The following is a 25,791-nucleotide window of genomic DNA, read 5'->3' as shown; positions in this document are numbered from 1 at the left end:
CTCTGCCCCTACCTCGAGAAGAAAAGCTCTGGCTCTGTGCCTTGCCGCCCCCAGAAGAAGAGGACTGAGCCTTTTGCTGACCCCGAGGCTTGCTCTGCACCTTCGGAAAACCCTGGTGCGCGATCCGAGCAATGGCAAGATCTTTCGCATCCTGAGTCTCCTTTTGCAACGCGTCCAGAGAAGGACGACCCAACAGAGACCCCTCCGTGAAAGGTGAGACCTTCAAGTTCTCAATCGTTCCTTTATCTCTGATCTTAGATCCCGAAAGGAAGGCCGATCTACGAGAATGTACCGCATGAGTGTACAGTCGGGCAGACAAACTCATCTGTTCTTGTGAAACCCTGGCTAAAGTAGCCAACAGGGTAGTCACATCTACCGAAGAGGCATCGAACCGGAACTCAAATGGATCAAGAGACGTTGCAATCGACCTTGACAACGATCTCTGAAGAGATTCCGAAACGGAAGCTAACTCCAGCAAAGAACGTCCAGTTTCTTCCAATGCCCTAAGAGAGGCTTCGGTGTAGGGGTCCTTGCTATAACCGCCCTCCCTCAAAGTGGCCAGTTCCGGTGTGACCGGAAGAGAAGAACGTGGCAGCGCAAAAGCCTCAACAAGATTGATGGGCGGTGTGTGCAAGTTGAACTTCCAATTGATGGCCGAAAAAGCAGAAGCTTGCTGATCCACTTGAGCCAGCCAAGGCTTAGCCGAATCCGGAGCCGGACTGTGTTGAACCAACAAAGGCACTGCAACACCAGGAACTCCCATTTGAGAGTGTGATTTGGAAAAAACTTTCGCCATCTCAAAAGCCACATACGGAGATTCCCGAAAGCGGAAAGAGCCTTTAGTCTCCTTGAGACCGCGGAAATCACTGAGTGCAGAAGGTGGAAGAGCATACTGAAGTTTCGACTCGACCACTCCCTCCTCAAAATATCTGGAAGCCGTTTCCGCTGCCAACGCAACAGCAGTTGACAGCCTCTGCGGCAACCGGAAATCAGTGCCTTCCTCCACAGCGGAAGCATCATCGTCAGTATAACCTTCATGCACTTCCATGCAATCCGGAAGTTGACCCCCACATTGACTACCATAGTCCAAAGGAGAGTCAACCGGAAGGGAAGGCGAACGTGGTGAATTAACCGAACGTAAGCCGCCCTTACTGACTTCTTCCTGCCCACCGGGCGGAAGCGGAAGCTGATCTGCCAGTACACCATCTTGTGATGTGTCCGGGAGAAACAGATCTTCCGTGCGAATCTCAGAGTCCCTACCCCAAACTGACTGACCGACCGACTGAACGGCACAGGCCAGCCCGGAGATGAGAACTTTCACCCCGTCGCACCACGAAAGGGGTTACTTCCTTCTGAGACCGCGCTCCACTTTGGCCGGAAAACCCGGTTACTCGTGGAGCTGACATACCTTGAGAAGATACAGGCACAACTGAAGACCAGACACTCGCCAAGGGGGAGTGAGCGTCAAAGGCGTCATGCGTCGCGTGAACATCAGCATGGGTGACCGTGGCGGAAGGGGAAGGGCGCACCTTGGCCAGCGAAGCAACATCCGCCTCACCGGAAGGAAGAGCCCGTAGCTCAGCTCTCGTCGAGGAAATTTCCGAATCCAGAGAGCTAACCTGCGAACTAAGTGACAAAAGCAAGGAAGCTACGTCCGCAGCGACCAAACCTGAACCAGCAGAAGAGCTAGGCTCTTTCACAACTTTATCGTCCTTGACAGGCTTGTCCGAGGACTTAACCGGCAAAATGGAGGTCGCCGGCAAATCGACCAAAACATCAATGCATTTTTTGGAAGACGGTTCTACAACAGTAACAACAGCCTGGCCTGAATGTCTAGGATTCCTAGGCGATTTCTTAGGAGAAGACTCAGCAGGTACCTGCTGGGGAGGATGCTTCTTTGGGAAATAGGCACAAATAAGACCCATCCCAAAGAAGGGAAAGGACAAACGGGATCCTACAAGCTACAGACCAATCAGTCTAGCTTCTCAGTTGTGTTGGGAAGCTCATGAAAAGAGTCATTAACAAAAGGCTTTTGTGGTACCTGGAGTCAAGATCTGCACTCGCATCAACACAGACTGGCTATAGACAACACTTCAGCACCAAAGACCAACTTGCATTCTTAACACAGGACATTGAAGATGCCTTTCAAGAAAAGAAGAAGGTGCTGGCAGTGTTCTTTGATCTGTCCAAGGCCTTTGACAAGGTCTGGAAGGAAGGGATGCTCCTGAAGCTTCTGCATGTGGGTGTTCAGGGCAAGATGTACAAGTGGCTGAAAGACTTCCTCTTCAATATGACAGCAAGAGTGAAGGTAGACGGAGCAACCTATTCAGGTTGAGAGAGGGCGTTCCCCAAGGTGGAGTCATTTCCCCAATCCTCTTTCTCGTCTACATCAATGACATTACAACCACAGTGCCAAAGCATGTCTAAAACATCCTGCATGCAGATGATTTTGCAGTATGGTGTGCCGAGGAACATGCAACAACAGCTGCATACAGCATGCAGAACACCATTGACAAAGTATGCAGTTGGACTGAAGACTGGGCACTCCAGCTCAACTTAACCAAGACTGTCAGCACACTCCTCTCCCTCTCCACTTCCAAGGAAAAGGTCTCACTGAAACTGAAGAACGACGCTGTTCCACTGGTTGAAACGCCAACTTTTCTAGGAGTAACCCTAGACACACGCTGTCGAATATGCCTCCACAACATGGAACACTGCCTCCAAAACAAACAAGTCAAAGCTTGACAAGAGTGCAAAACATGGACATGTAGAGCACACCAATCCAGGAAATGAAGAAAGCGGTTGACCTTCAACCACTGGAAACCAGACGGGAGTGCAAAACTGCTCTCCAAGGAGAACAAGAGGCGAAGCCTTCAAGGCTCACGTAAGAAATCGACAAACAGTAACACAAACTCAATCACTCCGTCACACACACACACACACACACAGTAAGCATAGGTGACACTGTGCAAGAAAGCGAGACACTAGATCTAGATCTGTCTGTCTGCATGTGTAGCCTACTTACAGGGACACGACTGCCAACTAGTCTCGGCCCGCTCAAAATAACAATGACCGAGACTTTCAGTAATTCCTTCGCGTGACGTCTAACCCTCTTACGCCATAATGTGACGTCTTCAAATGTTAAAGTTTCTATCACACACACACACACACACGCACAGACAGACAGAGTTTACCATCGCATAGGCTACACTTACGTGAGCCAAAAACTGAAGAGGTTGACTATACATCCACTCCATGAAAAACTTCAGCAAGGCACCAAGAACCGTCTAAAAAGAAAGAGCCTAAAGCATCAAATGAAGGACATCAGCAAAGTACACGCAGACATTCTGGAAAAAGACCCCAGGCAATGTGAAAGGCTCACACCACCTGTCTGGGCTCCAAGGAAGACCCTTCCAGAAATCAAAACAGACATACCAGGAATGGCAGCAAAGGGAACACAGGCACCAGCACTCCAGAAAGCTCTCACATTGAAGATGCTCCAAGACCGCTATCCCAGCAGCACTTGGACGCAGGCCTATACAGACGGATCTGCAGATCAAGCTGTCAGGAATGGAGGCAGTGGTGCTTACTTTCGTCATCCTGATGGGACCACTTTCTCCCTCTCCATGCCAGCTGGTGACTTCAGCTCTAACTATAGAGCAGAAGTTCATGCCCTCACTACTGCCACTGAGCACCTCCTAGGACAAGGCTGCCAACAACAGAACATAGTGCTGCTCACCGACTCCCTGTCTGCTCTCCAGTCTCTTATGTCTGGGCCTACTGACCTCCCCACCAGGCTACTCCATGAACGCCTCAGCACCCTTCGCCACAACAACCAGGTCGTGCTCCAATGGATTCCTGCGCATGTCGGTGTTGCCGGAAATGAGAGCGCAAACAGGCTCGCAAAGGAAGGAGCAAGTCTTCCCCAATTCCAAATCTCCACTTCCTGTGAGTACATGTGAGTACTAAAGCCAAGACCTTTCTGAAACGGAAGTCAAACACTGAATGGAAGAAAAAGAACAACTACAGCCCACAGAAAGACCAGAACAACTCGTTGGACAGAAGGAGCCAGACCACCATTCTTCGCCTGCGCACTGGTCACTGTGGACTGAACAAACACCTCAAGAGACTGGCACTCCGTGACACAGCCCAATGTGAGTGCGGTTCAGAGGAGCAAACCCCTGAGCACATTCTACAGACCTGCCCACACCTGGAGACAGCACAGCACGCCAGCACTACGGGCCAGCAGACACCAGCCTGGGCACCAAGCTCTGGGGACCCGCTGCCGAACTGCTGAATACTGCGGACTTCATGGCAGCCACCGATCTGACGATATGACGGCCATAAATATCGAATGCAGAAGAAGCAGAATTGATTTCCTACTTATTGATCTTAACTTGAACTTAAGGCAATGTGAGGCACTAACATTACCAAAATTAAACTTGGAGAATACACGGAAGAACTTAGTTTTCTGGGTAGTTATTGAAGTGACTTATAAAAAGAAATGAAACATTTGTGAGTACTAAAGGACATAGACTGCCGTTGCTATGGAAACTGGCATAAACAGCACCATATTGGATTTCTAGTGTGACAAGGTGCACTCAGTCACCAAAGATAGAGTAAAGAATTCCCGATCCTTTATAATTTAATTGTCCCCCTCTTTCAGTCCCTTTCTAATTATCTCCCCCTGACCCATTGATGCTAGTGTCTGCCATTAGGATCGTTGTGTGTTGTAGCTAATGGTGGGTGTGTCTAAATACTGGTCCCTAATTGGTTGATTGTTTAAAAAAGGGATGTGCGCAAATCCTAGATGATAGTGTGGGGTAGTTCAGTACCCGGTGTGATTTTTGTAGCGAGAGGTTGTGAATTTTGATTTGTGTTGTTCAACTTTTGATTGAACGATGACTGTGTTGCTGTGTTAATGCAGGGAGTGTAGTTGAACCATTATTAACTTACTTTGGCAGAGGAGCAAGTGAAGAGAACTTTAGTGTGTGTTGGAAAAAGTGTTTTAGTTCTTTTTTTTTTATCAGCTATGTGACCAGTTTTCATCGGAGGGAAGTTCCGACGAGTTCTGCAAGAGTTGTGCTATACTTTGAGGAGTTTAACTACACTGCCTTCTGGTATATGTTAAATAAAAGTCACGTTACTGCAACCCCTGACTTGGCGTCTCTATGTGAATGCTTCCTAACCTGAGCACCCCTTCCACTCCACCCCCTTCACACTAGAAAACGGTTTTACAGCAACATCATACATCAGACATGCATAATATTTGGCACAAAGATACACATGACTTATATCTGCAATCATATAGAACGATTTTTTGACATAAGACAACAGTTAAATTTAAATTAATTTTTGAAATAAGGATTAATGAATATGCGGTTAGAAATTCATTCATCCTTATTACAAAAATTAATATAAATTCAACTGTAGTCTTCAGTAAAAATTAAAACAAGAAGGGCAAAGCCCATACGACTCACATGCTTTACACATTTTTCCTACCAAAATACATGTGACCTTGACCAGGTCATCCAAGGTCATGCAACACAAAGCTGTTAATTCAAGACATAGGAAGTACAATGGTGCTTATTGGCTCTTTCTACCATGAGATATGGTCACTTTTAGTGGTTCACTACCTTATTTTGGTCACATTTCATAAGGGTCAAAGTGACCTTGACCTTGATCATATGTGACCGAATGTGTCTCATGATGAAAGCATAACATGTGCCCCACATAATTTTTAAGTTTGAAACAGTTATCTTCCATAGTTCAGGGTCAAGGTCACTTCAAAATATGTATACAATCCAACTTTGAAGAGCTCCTGTGACCTTGACCTTGAAGCAAGGTAAACCAAACTGGTATCGAAAGATGGGGCTTACTTTGCCCTATATATCATATATAGGTGAGGTATTGAATCTCAAAAACTTCAGAGAAAATGGGAAAAATATGAAAAATAGCTGTTTTTTAGGCAACATTTATGGCCCCTGCGACCTTGACCTTGAAGCAAGGTCAAGATGCTATGTATGTTTTTTGGGGCCTTGTCATCATACACCATCTTGCCAAATTTGGTACTGATAGACTGAATAGTGTCCAAGAAATATCCAACGTTAAAGTTTTCCGGACGGACGGACGGACGACTCGGGTGAGTACATAGACTCACTTTTGCTTCGCATGTGAGTCAAAAATCATTCTATATGATTGTAGATGTAAGTCATGTGTGTCCTTGTGCCAAATATTATGCATTTCTGATGTATGATGTTGTTGTAAAACCGTTTCACTGACACGATTCTGCGGAGAATGTATTGATTCAAACAAACGCGTAGTTGCATATCGCGGCATTTGATCATGGACATGCCACGAGAGCTGCAAAACGGTTGTGTCAAAATACTGGATCGGCTTCGGGATGCGCATGTGAAAAAAAAGTAGTCTAGGAATTTTTCGCGTCGTATTTTTTTTCCAATAAGCCTACTGATTGTATTTTAGATAATTAAGCGTACAAAATACGGCGAAATGTTGCAATTTTTTTTTTTTTTTTGCAGAGCTTACATTTCTAATGAAAGACTGGGTAAAATTACTCGCAAGCTCACCTTCTTCTTTTGTGTTTAACATGCTGTTGAGCCAAGCATTCAGTGAACCCAAGAAATAATAGAAGCGCAGCTGTAGAATGGACAGCCAGATAACATGCAGATAGTATGTTGGAGACATAATGCAAGATTTGATGGGTGGTAGTTTCTTCCCCTTGCACTTGGTTTCTTCCTTCGGTTCCTTTTCAATTTCAGTTTCTGAAAAATGGAATCACATCTGTATTCAGTTGTTGATCAGATAAATAGTACATTTCTGGTTAAAAATAGGCCTTTTTTTTCCCCCTTCGTCTATGAGATGACCATTTTCTTTACTGAGACAACAATACAATGTACTACAGGGATACAGGGATTGCAACAATCCTTCAATTCTCTCAATGGCTGTACAGTTAAACTTTTTCTCTCAAAATAATCAAACAAGCAAACAGATCAAATTATTAACAGCCCTGTTCATGAATGTGGTCTTCTGAATATATTCAAATATGCTCAAAACAAAACTTCAGTTCAAGTCAGGAATCGTATTCATACTTAAAAAGACATCAAGTGGACCAAATTACTATTATAAACTGAGCCAAAAAATTATTGTACCCATTTTCGTACCCCAACTAAAACATTCATTGCCGTGTTAATTTTCATTCAAACTTTATGTGCCATTAAAGGCCCTTCACTTTGGCTACCTGGCACACTTTTCGGATCAAAGATTTCTGTTGTAGGTATCATGTGACCGCCGCCGAAGTGAGGGTACCCCCAAAATCGACCTGACAATAACGTCAGGTACCAATTGAAAAATCGACAAAAATTCAGAATAGGCTTAACTTGGCAACGTTTACAAACAAGAAGAAAGCTAAATCATTTATCTATTCAGAACAGGTAGTTTTGTGTTGGTGTCTTGGGTATCTCTTGTGTTATGTCAGTTCTACTGATGCAGGTGTTGAGCGCTTGAGCAGTACAAAACAAGAGGTTTTTGCGTCCATTTTGAGGGGTACCATGACAAAAAGCGCTATATTTCAGCAATGCCAAAATGGATTGATTCAAAACTTTCAGGATCTTAAGTCTACATAAGAGACGTACGTCTGGTAAAGTTTCACATCGTTACAGATATTTGTTGAGATGATAAGCAATCTTCCGGAAAATGTTTTAAAATGTGTCATAAGTTTTGAAGGTTTACAATAAAAATAATCATGACTTTGCATGCGTACAGACAAATACATGTTACAAATACTGCCAAACTTTCATATAATAACAATCAATCGTTTACGTTTCCTAGTCCTGTAAACACGATCAAATATTTTTGGAGGATTGCAGTGCAACAGCCATGTCCAGTCATCCGTGACCGCAGCATGTTTTGAGAGGCATTCAGCGATAACCGCTGTCAATAGCAATCAGCCTGAACGTTCCATTTTTTTCTCATGTGTTTACATGGCCAGCAAATGTCCTTCAGTGGTCATACTCAAATGAAACTTTGGCAGTCCTTGTAACAACCATTTGTATGTATGCTTGCAAAGTCATGAATTTTTGGAATGTAAATTCACAAACCTGTGACTGTTTAAAAACATTTTCCGGAAGAGTGCATAACATCTAAGTACAAACATGTAGTGGTCCAAAATTTCACCCAGGGTAAGTCATGTATGTAGACTTCAGCTCCTGAAAGTTTCGAATCAATCTATTCAGGCATTGCTGAAATAAAGCGCTTTTTGTCATGGTACCCCTCAAAATGGACGCAAAATCCTCTTGTTTTCTACTGCTCATGCGTTCCACACTTGCATCAGTAGAAATTACATAACGCAAGATAGCAAAACAAGAGTTTGGAGTACCCCGGTCAATGATCTAGTTTTCAGCTATGAGACCGCAACCTTTCAAGTCTGAGAGGACACTTTGACCAAGTCAGAGAAGAAGAAACATGCACAATACTAGAGAGAGGGATTTGTGTTCTGTTTCTTTGTAATGTAACCGATGTGGGTATAGTCTGTCCGGGTGGCTAGCGGAGGACGTTTTTAATTATTTAAAAAAATATCAAAGCAACTTTTAGATAGTGCTTAAGAAAAAAAGTTGTTCAAGGCGATTAGCACTATCTTGTGTTAAAAGGGTTAAGTGCTATCCCTAATCGTTTTTGCTCTACCCTAATACATTTTTGAATGATACGACCAAAAATGGATACATTTTAACCCCGAACCAGCGTCAGTAACGCCACCCCACTGACCCGTATACTGTGTTGGGAGCACGTTTTTTTTCACACCTGTCAAGTTCCGTTTTACTGCATTCTTCGGTCAGGCTCTGTCCTATGAGCGCGACAGTTTTGAGAAGCACAAGAGTTCTGACGAATATATTAAAATGTGACATTGAGCGTGGGGCTCTTTTCAGGTATAAATGTGAGCGCGTTTCCTCTTGATTTGAAAAAAATCGAAAATTTCAATAATAAATTTTCATTTGATTAATATACTTACCCAATTCTCATAAATGCATTGACCTCAATCTCACATGCTAGATGTCGATACACTACTCAAATTACCTGCCCTTGTAAGGGTGGTAACCAAGCTAAAAAAAACAGACGCCATAGCCGTTGCTATGCCCTGAACCCACTTGGTTACCCATAACCCACCGCGCACCACGTGAGCGCCGGCATCCGGAATAATCATTCTCGACTTCTCAAAATCCCGTAGGAAATTAAGTAGCGGGGATGGATGGGAGGGTATTAACTATGAGAATTGGGTAAGTATGTTAATCAAATAAAAATTTATTATTGAAATTTTCGATTAAATTACATATTCTTACCGCAATTCTCATAAATGCAGATTGCTCCTAAAGGAGGAGGGACTTAATTATGTCCCTGAAAGAACCTGTCCTGCCGAAACTAACGAGGGCAAAGAAAAGGCCTCGACAAGTTAATAGCAGGAGATGTCCAAGAGGTAAAATTTAATGGACACGTCCTTAGACTTCCCAAGAGAAAAAGGCAAAACTTCGCCTAAGCGACTGGAATGCCACACAGAGAGAGAAGAACTCCTCCCCCCCCCCCCCCCCCCCGGCTCTGGACTCCTGAACCCCTGTAAAGGAAAGCAGGAGGACTGAACGCCGCCCCCCCCCCCCCTTTTGTTCAATAGGGCACCACGCATAGGACTGTCCTATGAAAGTAGTAACACCTCTTGTGAAAGTCAATTCAGAAAAGTCTCTTTCACCTAAAGTGTAAAGAGATAAGAACATGAGCTTTTGGCTCTTAGTTCGAATTGCTTAGCACAAGCTAGAAAGGATTTTAAAGCTCTAACCAGACAGTTAGAAAATCCAAATCGCCCGGAGCGAGAATCCTCCCGAGAGGAGGGAATTAAATACCAGAGGAGATTGACCAGGTTTCTGATCCAAAGAAACCTGGCCGAAAAGCCGTGAAAAAACGGAATTGTTATGTTCCAAGGCTATCTTCTCCAGTAACCTCAATGGTACATGGGTCTCACTGACCTTCAGGGCTGAGCCCAGAGTAAGAGGAACAAAGTCCTACGCGTTAAGTCTAGCAAACGAGCCAAGAGTAAGGGCTCAAAATGCCAAAGAACGCAACCATTCCAAAACTAGAACAAATCCCAAAGAGGGGTAAGCCTCTAAACCTCTTAAAACAAGGTCCTTTGATCATGCACACAAAAGCGCCATGACCAACGATAGAGAGGCCTATCTGTTTCAGAGTAGCTGCGATAAGAAACAGAGGTGATTAACCACCTGGATTGAGAGAGGGGCGCTAAGGAGTTGCACCCCTGCTCTAAACACGAATTGGCCAAGAAGGCCAATAAGGGGCATCACAGAGAAAGTGGAGGACCTATGTACTTCATGCCCCCAGATCAGAGTCATAACCCACGATCTGCAACACAAACAGCACAAACTCCAGCCCTGTATGCAGAAGGCCCAGCCCGTGTGCAAGTCCTGAGAGGTCCTGCTGAGCGAGTCGGCCAGATTATTGAGCCGGCCGGGGAGTTATTTATTACCTGAGATAATGATTTGGTGTGACAGGCACCCAATCGGAATCCCATAAGCTCTGTCTGCCAGAGAGAGAGAACTTGCTCCTACCTGCTCATCCACAAAGACAGCAACAGAAGTATTGTCCGTATGCAAACGGACATGGTGCATATATAGCCAAAGAGAAAGGCTAGTAGACTGAGAGCTACTGCTCCTAACTCCAGGCAATTGAAATGCCAAAGGAGTTGCGTCTACGTAAACAGCCCAAGACTGTGATTGCCCATGTGGGCTCCTCATCAGGACAGAGACGCATCCCTGACATGGTCCAAGTCCAGAGGGGGCAAAGCTAGGGTAAAGCCCTAGAGGGAACCGCCTGGCCATCGAATCCATCCGACAGAGGATCGAGGCTAAGGCCTCGCAGACGTCTGCGGTCATGCCAGTCTGGCAGTGCTAAGAGCACAAAGCCTCCCTATTCTCTCCAGTGAAGGACGAACCTTCCAAGAGAAAGTGTCAAACGACATGCCCAGGTAGAAGAACTTTGGGCTGGGGACGAATAAGGCAGGCTCGTGTGAGAGCACAGGGTAAAACATCAGCAACAGCTGATCATTCCAGACCATGCCGCTCCCCTCCTTCAGAGAGGAGAGGTAGGAGTCACTGAAACGAAACCCCTCTGAAAGAAGAGTAAGACTGAGGCTTCCGAATAGGTTATAACAAACAACCCGAAAAATGCCTATCCCTTGCTTCCTGTAGCAGGTGTGACATCAAAACCCCTGCAAAAGAGGGATATCACCCAGGTGAAGACAGTGTGGGCACACTGCCACAACACCCGCTCTCTCTATGGTCTGTTTGTGAAGCAACAAGACTAGTTCAGCTGGAACAGGCAAGCTAGCCCGTGGCAACAAAAAAGTCTGGATTAGATTCCGAAACTTGACATTCCAACTATCTTCCTCCGCACTAAAAGTGAGAACGAAGTATCCCAAACCTAGAAGCCAGCCACAGGCTAGCAGCAGTAGGAGCGGGACCATGCGCATGAAGCAGCAGAAAAGGTGTAGGCTGGAGACCACTACCCTGAGGTGCGGGTCAAGCCAAAAGCTGCGACATGAGGTAGGCAATCAATAAGATTGCGAGTCAGCCCGCGTAGACCTAAGGTCATCCGCGGCAGAGAGGGGGAAGAGAAATACCAAGCTCTGAATCCTCCACCCCCTCCGGGAAATATTAAGCTGCCCCAACAGCCACCCTTGCATAGCGAGCCTACCAGCAGTAGGCAGCGCTACCACTCTTTCTCCTGCACAACGGAGTCCTAATCCCCACCCGCCGCTATGTCAAAACACTAAGGCGGGGAGACGAGGAAGGCAGCACTAAAACTCCAATTGATATACATGCCAGGAGTGCGAGTGAAAACGAGCTTTGTTTGTCCATCAAACCACACCGCTAACCTGCCCCAAGGGGGGAGAGGGGTGGGTATTTGGTTCCGCACCCTGCCAAGAAGGAGGGAGAACGGGGATACGAGACAAAACCAAGACCGGTCAGTCAAGCCCGCCCGCTGTGAGCTTTTCTTTGTCAACAGGCAAAGCCGAGAGAGGACAGCCAAGCCCGCCCGCTGTGAGCTTTCTCTTTAATTAGAGAAGCGTCCGAGTGTAAAGAAGAGGTCTGACAGATCACGCCTACCCATCTCCTCAAGAGAGGGGAGAGCAGAGTCAGCGTCTTTCTTTCTTTCCTTAATTGGTGTTTAACGTCGTTTTCAACCGTTCAAGGTTATATCGCGACGGAAGAGTCAGCGTCGACCTCCCTCTTTCGCTGAGGGATGTTTGGGCAACAAGGCAACTAATTCCAGCGGAATCAGGAACGTTGCCCTTAGAAAATGAAAAGTCTGAATAAAATTTATAGACTAGACGCTCCAGTCCACCTTCTTCTGCACCAACTGAGACAAGAAGTGGTCTGGGCACTCGAAGCCAGCCCCGGCTAGCAGAGGGAAAAGTTGTGACATGAGGTAAGCCACGGCGGGAGACTCCACAAAACTAAAAGATTGTGATTCCACCCGTGAAGGCCGAAAGTCAACAGCAGCAGAAGGGGGTAAAGAAACACCCTGGACTGCATTAACAACCCCCTCCGGAAAATAAGCCGCTGCCACTGAAGGCGCTTATCACATAGCCTGCCTAAACACAGTAGGCAAAGCTACATACTCAACCTCTTCATCAGATAAAATCTGAGTCGCCACCATCCAATGTGTTACCACACAAAGGAGGAGAGACAGGAGAATCAAAAGCGTGCTCCGACCCCGCTTGCCAAACACCATCACTCCCCTGCCCTAAAGGGGAAGAGAAGAAGAAGCAGGCACAGCACCCTGCCGAGAGGGAGGGTGGACGGGGCTACCGAACAAAGCCAAGGCAGGCCCATTGTTCGCCGACCGCTGTGCGGTTGACTGGGCCCAGTGAATAAAACTCGTTTGGCTAGACTGAGTCACCCCATTACCCGAGTTTGTTTGTTTGTTTGTTTGCTTAACGCCCAGCCGACCACGAAGGGCCATATCAGGGCGGTGCTGCTTTGACATTATAACGTGCGCCACACACAAGACAGAAGTCGCAGCACAGGCTTCATGTCTCACCCAGTCACATTATTCTGACACCGGACCAACCAGTCCTAGCACTAACCCCATAATGCCAGACGCCAGGCGGAGCAGCCACTAGATTGCCAATTTTAAAGTCTTAGGTATGACCCGGCCGGGGTTCGAACCCACGACCTCCCGATCACGGGGCGGACGCCTTACCACTAGGCCAACCGTGCTGGTCACTACCCGAGTGGGGAGGGAGGTGGGCAGTCACAGCAGAAAACGACCTCCGAGAGGGGTAAGACGGCGTGAGAGAAGGGACCGAAAATGGCCTACCCCACCGTCTACCTGGTGTAGTCCTGTAGCCCCACCGCTAACCCACCCCGATGGGGGAGGAGGGCGATTGTCAGGCAAGGACAATATAGGCACAGGCTGTGAAGACAGTCCAACAGCGCCCACCCGATCTAGCCCAGAGGGAGGGAAAGGGTGGAACGCTGCTCCAGCCCCCACCCGATCCTACCCAGCGGGCGGGAAAGGGTGGGACGCTGATACATCTCCCACCCAATCCTGCCCGGTGGGCGGGAAAAGGGTGGGCAGAGGCCAGGGTAAGACGGAGTGAGAGACGGGAGAGAAAACGGCCGACCCTACCCGTCCACCTGCTGTAGTCCTCTAGCCCACCGCTCACCCACCCCGATGGGGGAGGAGGGCGATTGTCAGGCCAGGACAATAGAGGCACAGACTGTGAAGACAGTCCAACAGTGCCCACCCGATCCAGCCCAGAGGGAGGGAAAGGGTGGAACGTTGCTCCAGCCCCCACCCGATCCTGCCCGGTGGGCGAGAAAGGGTGGGTCGCTGATACAGCCCCCACCCGATCCTGCCCGGAGAGCGGGAAAGGGTGGGAAGCTGACACAGCCCCCTGCCCCCATTGAGGCAGAGTGGGAACAAGCCCAGGCCGTGACTTACCGTGCCCCCCCACTCCCCCTTCCTTACAGTAAGGGGGCTGCATGCCCGACTCAGCTGTGCTAAAAGCAAGGTGAGCGGACAGAGGCAGGCGAGGAGCAGGCCCCCTCTCCCTACGGAGAGAGTGCTCGTGAACAACCCAGTACTACCAGAGGCAGAAAGGGCTGAACCAAACTGGCCATTTGCACCAGACCACGGTGCGAAGCAGGAACGTCCCCCCTATCCCCCCCCCCTTTGGCGGGGGGCTGCGTAACGCACTGACAAGTACCGGAGGTAATCAGAGTGGTTAGAGGCAGGTAAGGAGCAGGCCCCCCCTCCTGAAAGGAGAGGGTGCTCGTGAACAGCCCAGAGCCACCAGAGGCAAAAAACGGGCTGAACCAAACTGGCCATTTGCACCAGACCACGGTGCAAAGCTGAAGAACAAGCTAAAAGGCCGAACACGGCTGTAAACAAGCAGCTAACACAACAAATCAATTCAACAACAAGAAGGGCAAAGCCCATACGACTCACATGCTTGACCTTGACCTTTACATGACCTTGACCTCCAGGTCAAATAACTAAACCTAGCAATGACATCATACACTAAGAACTGCTTTACACATTTTTCCTACCAAAATACATGTGACCTTGACCCAAGGTCAAGGTCATCCAAGGTCATGCAACACAAAGCTGTTAATTCAAGACATAGGAAGTACAATGGTGCTTATTGGCTCTTTCTACCATGAGATATGGTCACTTTTAGTGGTTCACTACCTTATTTTGGTCACATTTCATAAGGGTCAAAGTGACCTTGACCATATGTGACCAAATGTGTCTCATGATGAAAGCATAACATGTGCCCCACATAATTTTTAAGTTTGAAACAGTTATCTTCCATAGTTCAGGGTCAAGGTCACTTCAAAATATGTATACAATCCAACTTTGAAGAGCTCCTGTGACCTTGACCTTGAAGCAAGGTAAACCAAACTGGTATCAAAAGATGGGGCTTACTTTGCCCTATATATCATATATAGGTGAGGTATTGAATCTCAAAAACTTCAGAGAAAATGGGAAAAATGTGAAAAATAGCTGTTTTTTAGACAACATTTATGGCCCCTGCGACCTTGACCTTGAAGCAAGGTCAAGATGCTATGTATGTTTTTTGGGGCCTTGTCATCATACACCATCTTGCCAAATTTGGTAATGATAGACTGAATAGTGTCCAAGAAATATCCAACGTTAAAGTTTTCCGGACGGACGTCCGGACGGACGGACGGACGACTCGGGTGAGTACATAGACTCACTTTTGCTTCGCATGTGAGTCAAAAAGGACAGGTCTCACCAAAAGCAAGGCGAATAGGTAAAGGCTCCCACGCGCCGGAATCATCACAAAGACGAGGGCTAGGGAAAGCCAAGTGAACAGTCAAAATTCTGCACGTCGTACGTGTGTCGTCGAAAGTCGAGAATAATTATTCCGGATGCCGGCGCTCACGTGGTGCGCGGTGGGTTATGGGTAACCAAGTGGGTTCAGGGCATAGCAACGGCTATGGTGTTTGGTTTTTAGCTTGGTTACCACCCTTACAAGAGCAGGTAATTTGAGTAGTGTTGACATCTAGCATGTGAGATTGAGGTCAATGCATTTATGAGAATTACGGTAAGAATATGTAATTTAATGTACATGTACAGGGCTTCAACTGCGTAAGATATCATAGTAACATAAGATAGTACGAATCATTCCAAACAACTTTTCTTGATCACTTAATGAAAGTTGCCTAGATATTTCTAAAATTATTAAAATGGTTCTCCGCTAGCTACGCGACTATATATATACATCAGTGTACTCTTCTTTAAGCCATACACAAGGCGATACCAGTCAATAAGACGCAGGGGTTCTTTCTTTATTTGGTGTTTAACGTCGTTTTCAACCACGAAGGTTATATCGCGACGGGGGAAGGGGGGAGATGGGATAGAGCCACTTGTCAATTGTTTCTTGTTCACAAAAGCACTAATCAAAAATTTGCTCCAGGGGCTTGCAACGTAGTACAATATATTACCTTACTGGGAGAATGCAAGTTTCCAGTACAAAGGACTTAACATTTCTTACATACTGCTTGACTAAAACCTTTAAAAAAATTGACTATATTCTATACAAGAAACACTTAACAAGGGTAAAAGGAGAAACAGAATCCGTTAGTCGCCTCTTACGACATGCTGGGGAGCATCGGGTAAATTCTTCCTCGTCCCAACCAATAATGGCTCCCCCTAACCCGCGGGGGGCAGACGCAGGGGTTAAAATTGAGGAAAAAAGTTGTGCATTATAGTCTATAATGCACAACTTTTTTGCTCAATTTTAACCCCTGCGTATAATAGTCCCGAAAGTACAGTATTCTGTGCAGAGCTGTCCATGAAGAAAGTTAAAGCAAGGTAGGACCTAAAACATCTCACGCCAAATAGTAATTTAACATTTCCCGTGAGCACATTCTGAGGTTAAAGGCTGTATGCCAAAATGGACCAACATACCATCTTTTACAATTTTCTTACGTCATCACACACAATGTCTTGACAAAAAGTACTCAAAACAGAAAGAATTCTCCCTCTCGCCGAGACTAATAGACTTCCATGTAAGCTTTTGACGTAATTAGTTCATGTGCAGGACTTGATGTGAGCCTGGCCGAGGGCAGTCCAAAATTAACTTGTAAAAACTGTGCAGTTTTTGACTCCTTGCATGAAAGTCAATGAAACTTGGTATTTTTTCAAATGGATAGCTACCTGAGCCATGACTAAAAGCCCAAGGGGCTCCTTGCACCTGGAGTTGACAGGTCCAGTAACTTTAAGAATCCCTTCCTTTTTCAGACCAGATTTTCTCAGATTTGTTCGTCTATGAATCCAAAATAAAATTGCTGTTCTACCCTCATAAAATAAAGTCTGAGAGGATGTGGATTTCCTCATAACTGCCCCAAACTTGATCCTAATGTAACCTGACATATCAATTCCTTTAGTTATTCGATCCCAGAATCAAATTTTCTCCACCCCCACCCCACCACTATTACTAACACCCTCTAAATTTGAGAGAGAAAAAAAGAGAAAATAACACAAAAACCACAATCATTTTTGAATACAAGTTGACAGGATTGATACTGGGGTGGGATCTCATTTCTGACACAATGACATCACAGCATGAAGTCATCACCAATAGTCTAACCAAGACTTAAACACCTGCCCTTTTGTATTTGACGAAAATAACGACAAGGAGGAGTTGTCTGCGTAGCCGATGACATCGTCGTCGTGGGTCGTGGCGGCGACAAGGGTGAAGCTGGAAAGGACCATGACAAGAATCTAAACGATCTGCAAAAGAGGTGCGCTGAGAGACCCATCAAGCTGAATGACAAGAAGGCTGACGTACGGAAAGACGAAATCACGTTCATGGGTTATCGTATCTCTCGTCTGCAGGTATTCAACCTGATCCAACGAAGGTAGCTGCAATCCTCAACATGCCACCCCCCACCGACGTCCATGGAGTCCGAAGGCTGTGTGGTATTGTTCAGTACCTGTCACGATTGATGCCCAACCTGGCCAGTGACCTGGAGCCAATAAGAGCACTGACAAAGAAAGACTGTCAGTGGGTGTGGACGCAAGAATGTGACCAAGCGTTCGAGACTGTGAAGAAGAAAATGACAAGCACACCGGTACTGGCATTCTTTAATCCAGAAAAGGAACTCGTGATTCAAGTCGATAGCAGTAAAGATGGTCTCGGGGCAGCAATTCTGCAAGTCGGCAGGCCCCTGGAGTACGCTTCAAGAGCTCCGAGTCCGGCTGAAAAGAACTGGGCCCAGAATGAAAAAGAGACATTCTCTTTAGTGTTTGGCTTGGAGGGGTTTGACCAGTATACCTTCGGTCGCAAAGTTCGTGTCCAGAATGACCACAAACCGCTAGCAGCCATCCTCAGAAAACCGCTGAGTCAAGCTTCGCGGAGGATACAAGCTCTCATGATGAGACTCCATCGATAACGACGTCAAACGAATCATGAGTTACCGGGTCTAGAACCGTGACTATTGTCTTGGCTGCTTTAGATTTCCTCTGTGATTTCTTAGAGGGTGAATCAACAGATACTTGTTTGGCAGAAGCCTTCTTTTTGTCATTGTCAGCCATGGCTGCATGAGTCATGGAGTTACTCTCAAAAGATTTAAGCTGAGTGTAACTTCCAAGAAAGAACAAGTATCGAATAAATGGAAAGGTCTCACCAAACAATTAGACCTATATTAGATAGATAGGAAACTCCTTCACTGCGCCTGCGAGGATGGTCGCTTACCGCAGGAAAAGGTAACTGCGTATGCCACGAACTGTCCGCGGCGGTCCGCGGTAGTGTAATACCGTCCCTTGCAGAGCTCTTCTCTGCCGGAGATACAATTTAACCGATTCTGTTCGGCTTACTGTTTACATTTTAGCGCTTGTTGTGGGATAAAGGATGTCGACAAAAGAGGATTTTCTGAAGTGGGACGACTTGCCACTGGAGTACATTTTTGGAGAATTTACGGAGGATGATGTGAAAGCGGCTTCGAACCTGAAAGTGACGAAATCGCAAACGAAACGGTTCTTCCGCCTCCTGCAAAGCGGCGTCAACGTTCGTCTGCGAAGAATTTCAAGTGTCCCGATTGCACCAACAGTTAATAGTAATGCCTCTATCAGCGGTTTCAGAAGACATGTCACCAAGAAGCACAACAAGCCACATTTGAAATGTAAGACTCCATATATATATCTGCGCGTGTGCGTGTGTGGTTCATAATTATTATCATAATAATATATATCTAGGCTAACTGTAACACCTACCCTAATAAAATAAAAATGTAAGTTATTATAGTATTACATGGAATACCAACATACCAATCACAGTAAAACCGTGTTATCAGTGAACCTTGAAGCCCAACAGATTAATGCATCTCCTGAAAGCAGTGAAGTAGGAATTTGTGAATGGGGATTTCTGTTATAGTAGACATCTGTTTGGGAACCTGCATACTTACAAAACATGTTCATTTTAGTTTTTACATGATGAGCAGTAAACATGAATTGTGCTGTGTATCCTGATGTTGAAATTTACCTGACTGCATTCATTAAGTTGTATGTTATCATTCTCTGTTTCAGCCAGTGAGCATTGAATTGACAACGGTGACGCCCAGTCTGATGCAGTTGCAGTTTTAGACGGACTGGTTGAGGGAGACTGCTGTGACGCTGAGAGGAACACCCGCCTAAGCAATGCAACCTGAGACCTGCTCATCAACGCTATCAAAAGGATTGAAGAGGATGCCTATATTAATATATCTTCAGAGAAATCATCTCTTACTGCCATAGCGGCAAGTATCGTCTCAAGAGATGGCAATGTGGATGAGATGATGAAACATTTAAGACTTTATAAGCTTCACTCATGCGTCAATAATAAAGATGCAGGGTGCACAGATGTGGACAAGGTACCATGAACTTATGATATTCCTTAGGTTCAGGACTGAAGGTATTCATGTTCAGTCACTTTATGCAGCATGTGCATCTGGTAGACATAGCTTGAATCAGTATTCAGATGGCTAGCATGTTTTGGACATATTTGGCAGTCCATACTGATCTCTTTCCTCAGTACTTTCAGTGTATGGGTACAGGTGAACTGATGTGTGGAGTGCAAGCATTTATATTTGGGAACTGAACTGGTTATGTTGTCCTGTCAAACTCTGTGAAAAGTCCAGAAGCAGAATAATGGTTTTCTTTTTCATTGTCATGTGCATTATTTGGTACTGCAAATATTCTGATGCTTTTGTGAATTTTAAACTGTGCTCATATGCATAGTGACATATACTTCATTCATTGTGACTGCATTCATCTGCCTGCTCTTTGGTTTTTTGTGTGTGAATAAATTAGTTTCCTGTCATACAGTGTCATCAAGTTTTGGTATGAAGGTGATGATGCGTGCTTTCTTTTCTATCACCTCTCCCTATTTTAGTGTTTTTTTGTTTTGTTGCATACACAATAAATAAGAACAATTAAAGCAAAGAATCAAAAGTTTTCTGAGTAATTTTTATTAAACACAACACCTGTCATCAGTTCTAAGTTAATCTTTAAAATCTTCGGTTCCTGATGAATCGGGATCAACAGTTAGCTCCGCACACAGCAGTCCAGGGCAGTCCTCAATCAGAAAATCACCCCACTCCCTAGGTTCTGCTGGAGCACCCTCGTCAAGCTTGAAAAATAAAAAGGAAATATATAGTAATTTAATCAACTTGATATTTCCAACAACAAGTACAGAAGTAGCCAAGGAAATGTGTTGATAGAAAGACTAGTAGGTCCTTTCGAGGCAAAAACTGAAAAAGGCTCTGCCTAGTGACAACTTCTTTGGCCCCGTGAAAATAAAAGACACACACAATTTGCATGATCTGTGGGGTGTTGTTGTTGTCATTGTGTTATGTTATTATGTATGGCTTTGCTTTTAACTCTGTCTCACAGTTGGGAACAGGAGAAATATGTAGTTAGTCCCTCCTTCTTGCATTTCCCTTCATAAATCCAGGCTAGAGTACTTGACATACCTAAATTCGGTCATCCCTTCTACATTCAAATCTGCTGACAATATAGTGTATTATTTTAAATTCAAATTATAAAAAATACTTACTGGATCTGAGTACAAAACTGCAACAACTTGTCTTCCTCAGTCTTCATATTCCTTTCTTCAGCATTCTTTCTGCATGCTGCATCATGTTTAAATCTCGATCCTTTCCGAGGCATTCCAACACGTTTTCCGCCGCCCCATCTGGAAAATCATTAAAATGATGACAACATAAACATATTACATATGCCCCTACATAAATAACCAATTAAATGTGTTTCTGATTCCTTGTTGCAACACTCTTTGCAAACAATAATTATTATTATAAGTATAAAATTAACAGCTCACCACTAACAACATTTTTTTAAAAATGTATACGCTTTGACTTTAAGGTAACTGTAAATCTGTTAAATTATCATTATTATATGAAATTAAAGTCAGATAAACAGCAGTACAGATATGACACATACATGTACAGATGAATTGTGCAGGAAAAACCCTTTCTTTTCATATATATGACATGATATATTTTATGATTTATTTGACTCTTTGATTGTCGGTAGAGTCATGCAGCAATAGCTCTTAGACTAGGACTGAAATTCTGTTATCATCTGCAAATATGTCCAAATATCCCAACTTTAATGCAATGATTTAATTAAAGTAAGAAAAAGAAAGGAACCATGGATGCACCTTGCTTTCAAAAAATAATCATTAACACCATTACATTTTTTCTGAAATTTTCTGAATTTTTCTGTTGAAGATATTGATTGCAAAACTTTTGGAAATTAGCAAAAAAAGACGCATTTTCGAGGCTTCCCTGCTGAAAACATTTTAATTCTGAGACTTGAGGAGACTTTTTAGTATAAATCGTGGACTTCATGTTTAAAAAGTTCGCCGCCATGCATTACTATCATAAACAAATTACAACACACACAAGGCAGCTTTAACATCAAATGCTTCTTATTATGTATTTTTCTTGTCACAAAATGCAACTTTTGCACATCGGACTTTGAAACTTTTCGGCCCTGTTGAATAATTTCACGGGACACCGTTTTCAGTTTTACTTTCAACAATAACAACTAGCGTAAATCAGTTAAAATGTCAAAATTAGTTTTATTACTTACAAAGTTAGTGAATGCTTGCCTCTCTGACGATTTTTAAAAAATCCACAATGAATGATTTCATCATGAAAATGGAACCATCGCGTGTTGGTGCATGAAAACGCCATTTTTTCTCAAAGCCGTGACCGGCGGGGTAACCGACTGCCAACTTCGATGCTAACTTACGTCGGTTTTCATGAGTTGAATGACAAAAAGAAAACAAAAACTTGGACTCCTGATAAATATAAACACTCACCTTGAACAAGAGATGTCGAATTCCCAGTGAAAACGCAGTAAACAGAAATAAACTGGACGGTAAATTCCCATGCGCAAAGTCTGTGATCTCTGGCACTAGTCAGCTGACGCGTCTCGCGCATCGCGGTAGGCACGCATTTCGCGTGAGGCGGCGGAGTTTCCTATCCCTCTAAATATAGGTCCCTGCACCAAAGTACGAGTGAAAGGAGCAAAGGCGAAGTAAGAATACACCAGGGTGAAAAGCCTGTGAAGGCAGAGGGCTAGAAAGCCCAAGCGTAGCTTTGAAAAAGCGTCTGAACAGCTCGTGTTGAAGTGGGAATGATGTTAAGATAGCTGCGGCGGCCCACGCAGTGGTAAGGGGAGTTAACCCTAAGGGACCACGTGGTAACCTCACGTCAGTCATGGCGGTTTTTTCCTGGGGTTGCTTCTCTTAAGGTTACCAGGGAAGCGTAGTTTCAACGTCTAGCACTCAAACTGAAGTTAATTGCTATATGTGATTTGGAGTAAGAATATGTAATTTAATGAAGCAATAAACTCAACTGGGCAAAATTACATACATCTACCCTAAAAATTGGATTAGTGATCGACCCAGCACTCCATTTGCAGTGCACAGCCCACGATTACCCCGCCTCTGGCAAGAGACTTTAGAGGTACATTTTTCTATGTCTCATGCTTTCCTTCTTTGCCGCTAAAAAAGTAAGCATGAGAGATATTGTATGTACCATGCTTCTTGCGCTTGACACAAGCCAAGTCAAATGAGCTATCGTCTCTCCATCGGCTGGAAAATGCAAAAACCCTTGTATTTCGCCTGCTGTTCTGAAAGTCTCACATCGTTAACATCACAAACCCCAACCCCCCAAACCCCTACCATTTGTTTTTTTTACTTACACATTTTTCATATTAGATAGGAAGATTGTCCTTTTGGGGAAAATCCCAGCGCAGTTTTGAGTATGAACATAACTTTCATGACAAATAATGACTGATTTTTTGTGTGAATGCCACATCAGTGAAGCTGGAATTACCCTAATAATTAAGAATTGGATCATGTTTAACCTTTAGCACGCCAAAGACGATTATGAGCGCCAAGCAACACCTCTCTCCTGCAGCCAGCGGCGATCGTAGCCGTAGCATAGGGTGTCGGAAATTCCCGAAGATAAAATTATTTGCATTCAGCCTTCACCCCGCATTCATTGCGTATCCAGTCCCAAAACAAGGCTGTTGACATCCGTTGCAACTGTTTGATGTTTTTCTTTCTGTTAGGCCTAAAAAAAAAATAGGTGTGGTAGGGGCCGACCCTATAGCTTTTTATTACATTTGTAAAAAAAAAAATAAAAAAAAAATAAAATAAAAAAAAATAAAAAGAAAACGAGTGCAGAAAACGCAATGAAAGCGAAAGCGCCCGAGTCGCACACTTATTTCCCTGTCAAGTAGGTTTAATTTGTACACATTAGAAAAAAAAGTTTAAAAAAAAAAGTGATTGCCTACCTTCCTACCCTATTTTTTTGGGCTATGTTACTGTAACCACACCTATATTTTTTTTTGGTCTAAGAGCAAATTTGACGAATTTTTGTGGAGATACATTTGGACGCAGGTCAAGATGGGCGACGAGGAGTTTTTAGAGTTGTTTTTTATGATGATTCAGGCGATGAATTTGAAGGACTTACGCTAGAAGACCTTCGACAGATGGATGCTGGCAGCGATGCAAATGTCGGAGTTTCGGAAAGCGATTCGGAGTCGGACATCGGTGAATCAAACCGAGTGCCAAGTGGCTATTCACACGAGTGGCTTGTTGAGGTTTTGGAGATGGTGGGTCCGGCGAACATCCCAGAAGGTTTGTCAGCGGTAGACTATTTTTGTCTGTTTCTTACGGACAGTGCTATTGATTTACTTGTCACTGAAACCAATAGATATGCTGGGCAGGTCAAAGAAGAGAAACCTAATGCGTATTGTGTGCGCACATGGCATGATGTGAATGGGGCCAAGATGAAAGCATTTCTGTGCCTTCTACTGTTGACAGGTCTGACAAAACGCTCCTCCTATTTGTATTGGTCCACTGATCCCCTGAATGAGATGGCTGGATTAGATAGAAGTATCATGTCCAGGAATAAGTTCCTCAATATCCTTCCATTTTTACACCTTTGCAACAATGATAATTCTCTGCCAAAGAATGACCCCAACTATGATAAGGCATTCAAAGTTCGACCTCGCTGATGCTTGTTTTTTTTTTCTACCCAAAAACTACACAAGAAAGCTTGCAAAGTGTTTCTGAATGATCTTCAATACTTCTCTTAACCTCATGCTAAATTTCACACCGACGATTTTGTTCACATGGAAGTTAGAGGTGTTTTTGTGTATGTACTGTCGTGCTAAAAGCCAACCTAGAAAATAATCTGGCTGCAGGGGAGACAATGCCGAAAAATATGCGGAGTGCTAAAGGTTATCTTGTCGACTCAGCTTTTATTAAAGCTGTTTTTAAATCGGCGCAACACAGAGGTACTGGCTTGCTTGTAGCAGACGACCGGTAGCTAGCCGTGCTCGTGCCCGGATGTTGTGGATGCAGCTTTCACATCCGACAGACACTATCTGTCCTGCAAGCCGCCAGCATTCTTTTTTTTCCTTTTTCCCCACCATCGTATCCTACAATGGCATCTACATCTGAGGAGGATTATATGCAGCATAATTCTCGAGCAATTCGAAATCTCACCAGCCACAGCGGCGCACTTGGAAGGCCAAGGTTTCGAGTCAGTTCAGTCGCTGGAACTTCTGACGCCCGAACTGACAGCTGGTTTCACTACGCTGACACTGGCCCAGCCGCTACTGTTAAATTCACTGGCTAGGTTTCTCCAGCGATCACCCAGAACTTCGGCAAGCAGACAAAGGCCCACACAAGAAATGTCTGCACCAACACCAAGAACTCCAGCCCCAATTCCCACACCTGAGAACGTGATATCCAGGGTCCCCACTGGTTTTTAGAAACAAAATTCCATGACTTTTCCATGACTTTCCATGAGCCTCAATAACATTTTCCATTACTAGATCCACAGGTCGCCATTTCCGAACACGCAACATTTTTACGTCTTGTCACTGCCAGTTTTGACACTGCAGGGCTTGCTTTGCACTGAGTTTGAGTCAGTTTCTACGCAGTGTCTCTTCGACAAGCAAGTCAAGCATTTGCTACGCAGTCAGATTATCGGTAATGTTTGCGGGTCCTGTCATTTCACTAAACTGGACCAGCCACTGTTTGTAACCATCTGCACTTTCGTAAATTCTGTTTCGTAACCGTCACTGTGACTTGACGAACTGTCATTTTTTTAACCGCGATACACAGTTCATTGCGGCGAAGATCTTCCTCGGTAATTCGTTCCAATTCCGCATACTTTTTGTTGTCAAGAAACAACTCGAAAGAAAGTTTCAAACTCATCATCCTCCATCTTGCTTGTCGAAGCGCTAAAGTACTTTATCGATGCAAAAACAAAAGCAGAAAACTTCGACGAAACTGATTCAAATGCAGCGCAGACGACACGACGAGATAGCGGAAGGAAGTGAGCCTCGCTTTGGCTCAAGTGCCGTTAAAAATACCGTTATTCTCGTATGCAAATACGAACGAGAAGTTGGTCATACGAACAAGCCTTGTGCTGGCGACGCAAATCGCTGCTGGCTGGGCAACGAAAATCGCCGCTGGCGTGCTAAAGGTTAATTTTTTTTCTTTCTTATTTTTGTTAAATTCCATGACCTTCCATGACTTGAATTGAAATTCCATGACTTTCCAGGCCTGGAAAATTAGAAATCAAATTCCATGACTTTCCAGGTTTTCCATGACCTGTACGAACACTGGATATCAGACGAACACCAGCG

The 25,791-nt window shown here is 44.7% G+C and overlaps 1 protein-coding gene and 1 long non-coding RNA gene across 4 annotated transcripts in view; both read right to left on the bottom strand.

Annotated features, from left to right (window-relative positions):
* Nucleotides 1–25,791, bottom strand: part of LOC138955380 (equilibrative nucleobase transporter 1-like) — a 176,797-nt gene that overhangs the window by 61,797 nt on the left and 89,209 nt on the right. For all 3 annotated transcript variants that reach the window (XM_070327009.1, XM_070327002.1, XM_070326996.1), the window contains exon 7: nucleotides 6,588–6,782. In XM_070327009.1, the coding sequence (XP_070183110.1) occupies nucleotides 6,588–6,782 (195 nt within the window). The remainder of the gene's footprint in view (nucleotides 1–6,587; nucleotides 6,783–25,791) is intronic.
* Nucleotides 20,041–21,961, bottom strand: LOC138955551 (uncharacterized). Its single transcript, XR_011452266.1, has 3 exons — nucleotides 21,938–21,961; nucleotides 20,648–20,785; nucleotides 20,041–20,221 (listed from the first exon to the last, which is right to left on the bottom strand). It is a non-coding gene; the product is annotated as an uncharacterized lncRNA (long non-coding RNA).

The sequence above is a fragment of the Littorina saxatilis genome, linkage group LG2 (assembly GCF_037325665.1).
Source record: "Littorina saxatilis isolate snail1 linkage group LG2, US_GU_Lsax_2.0, whole genome shotgun sequence".
Lineage (NCBI taxonomy): Eukaryota > Metazoa > Mollusca > Gastropoda > Littorinimorpha > Littorinidae > Littorina > Littorina saxatilis.
The sequence above is the reverse complement of the archived record's forward strand: the minus strand, read 5'-3'. Positions and strand labels throughout refer to the sequence as shown.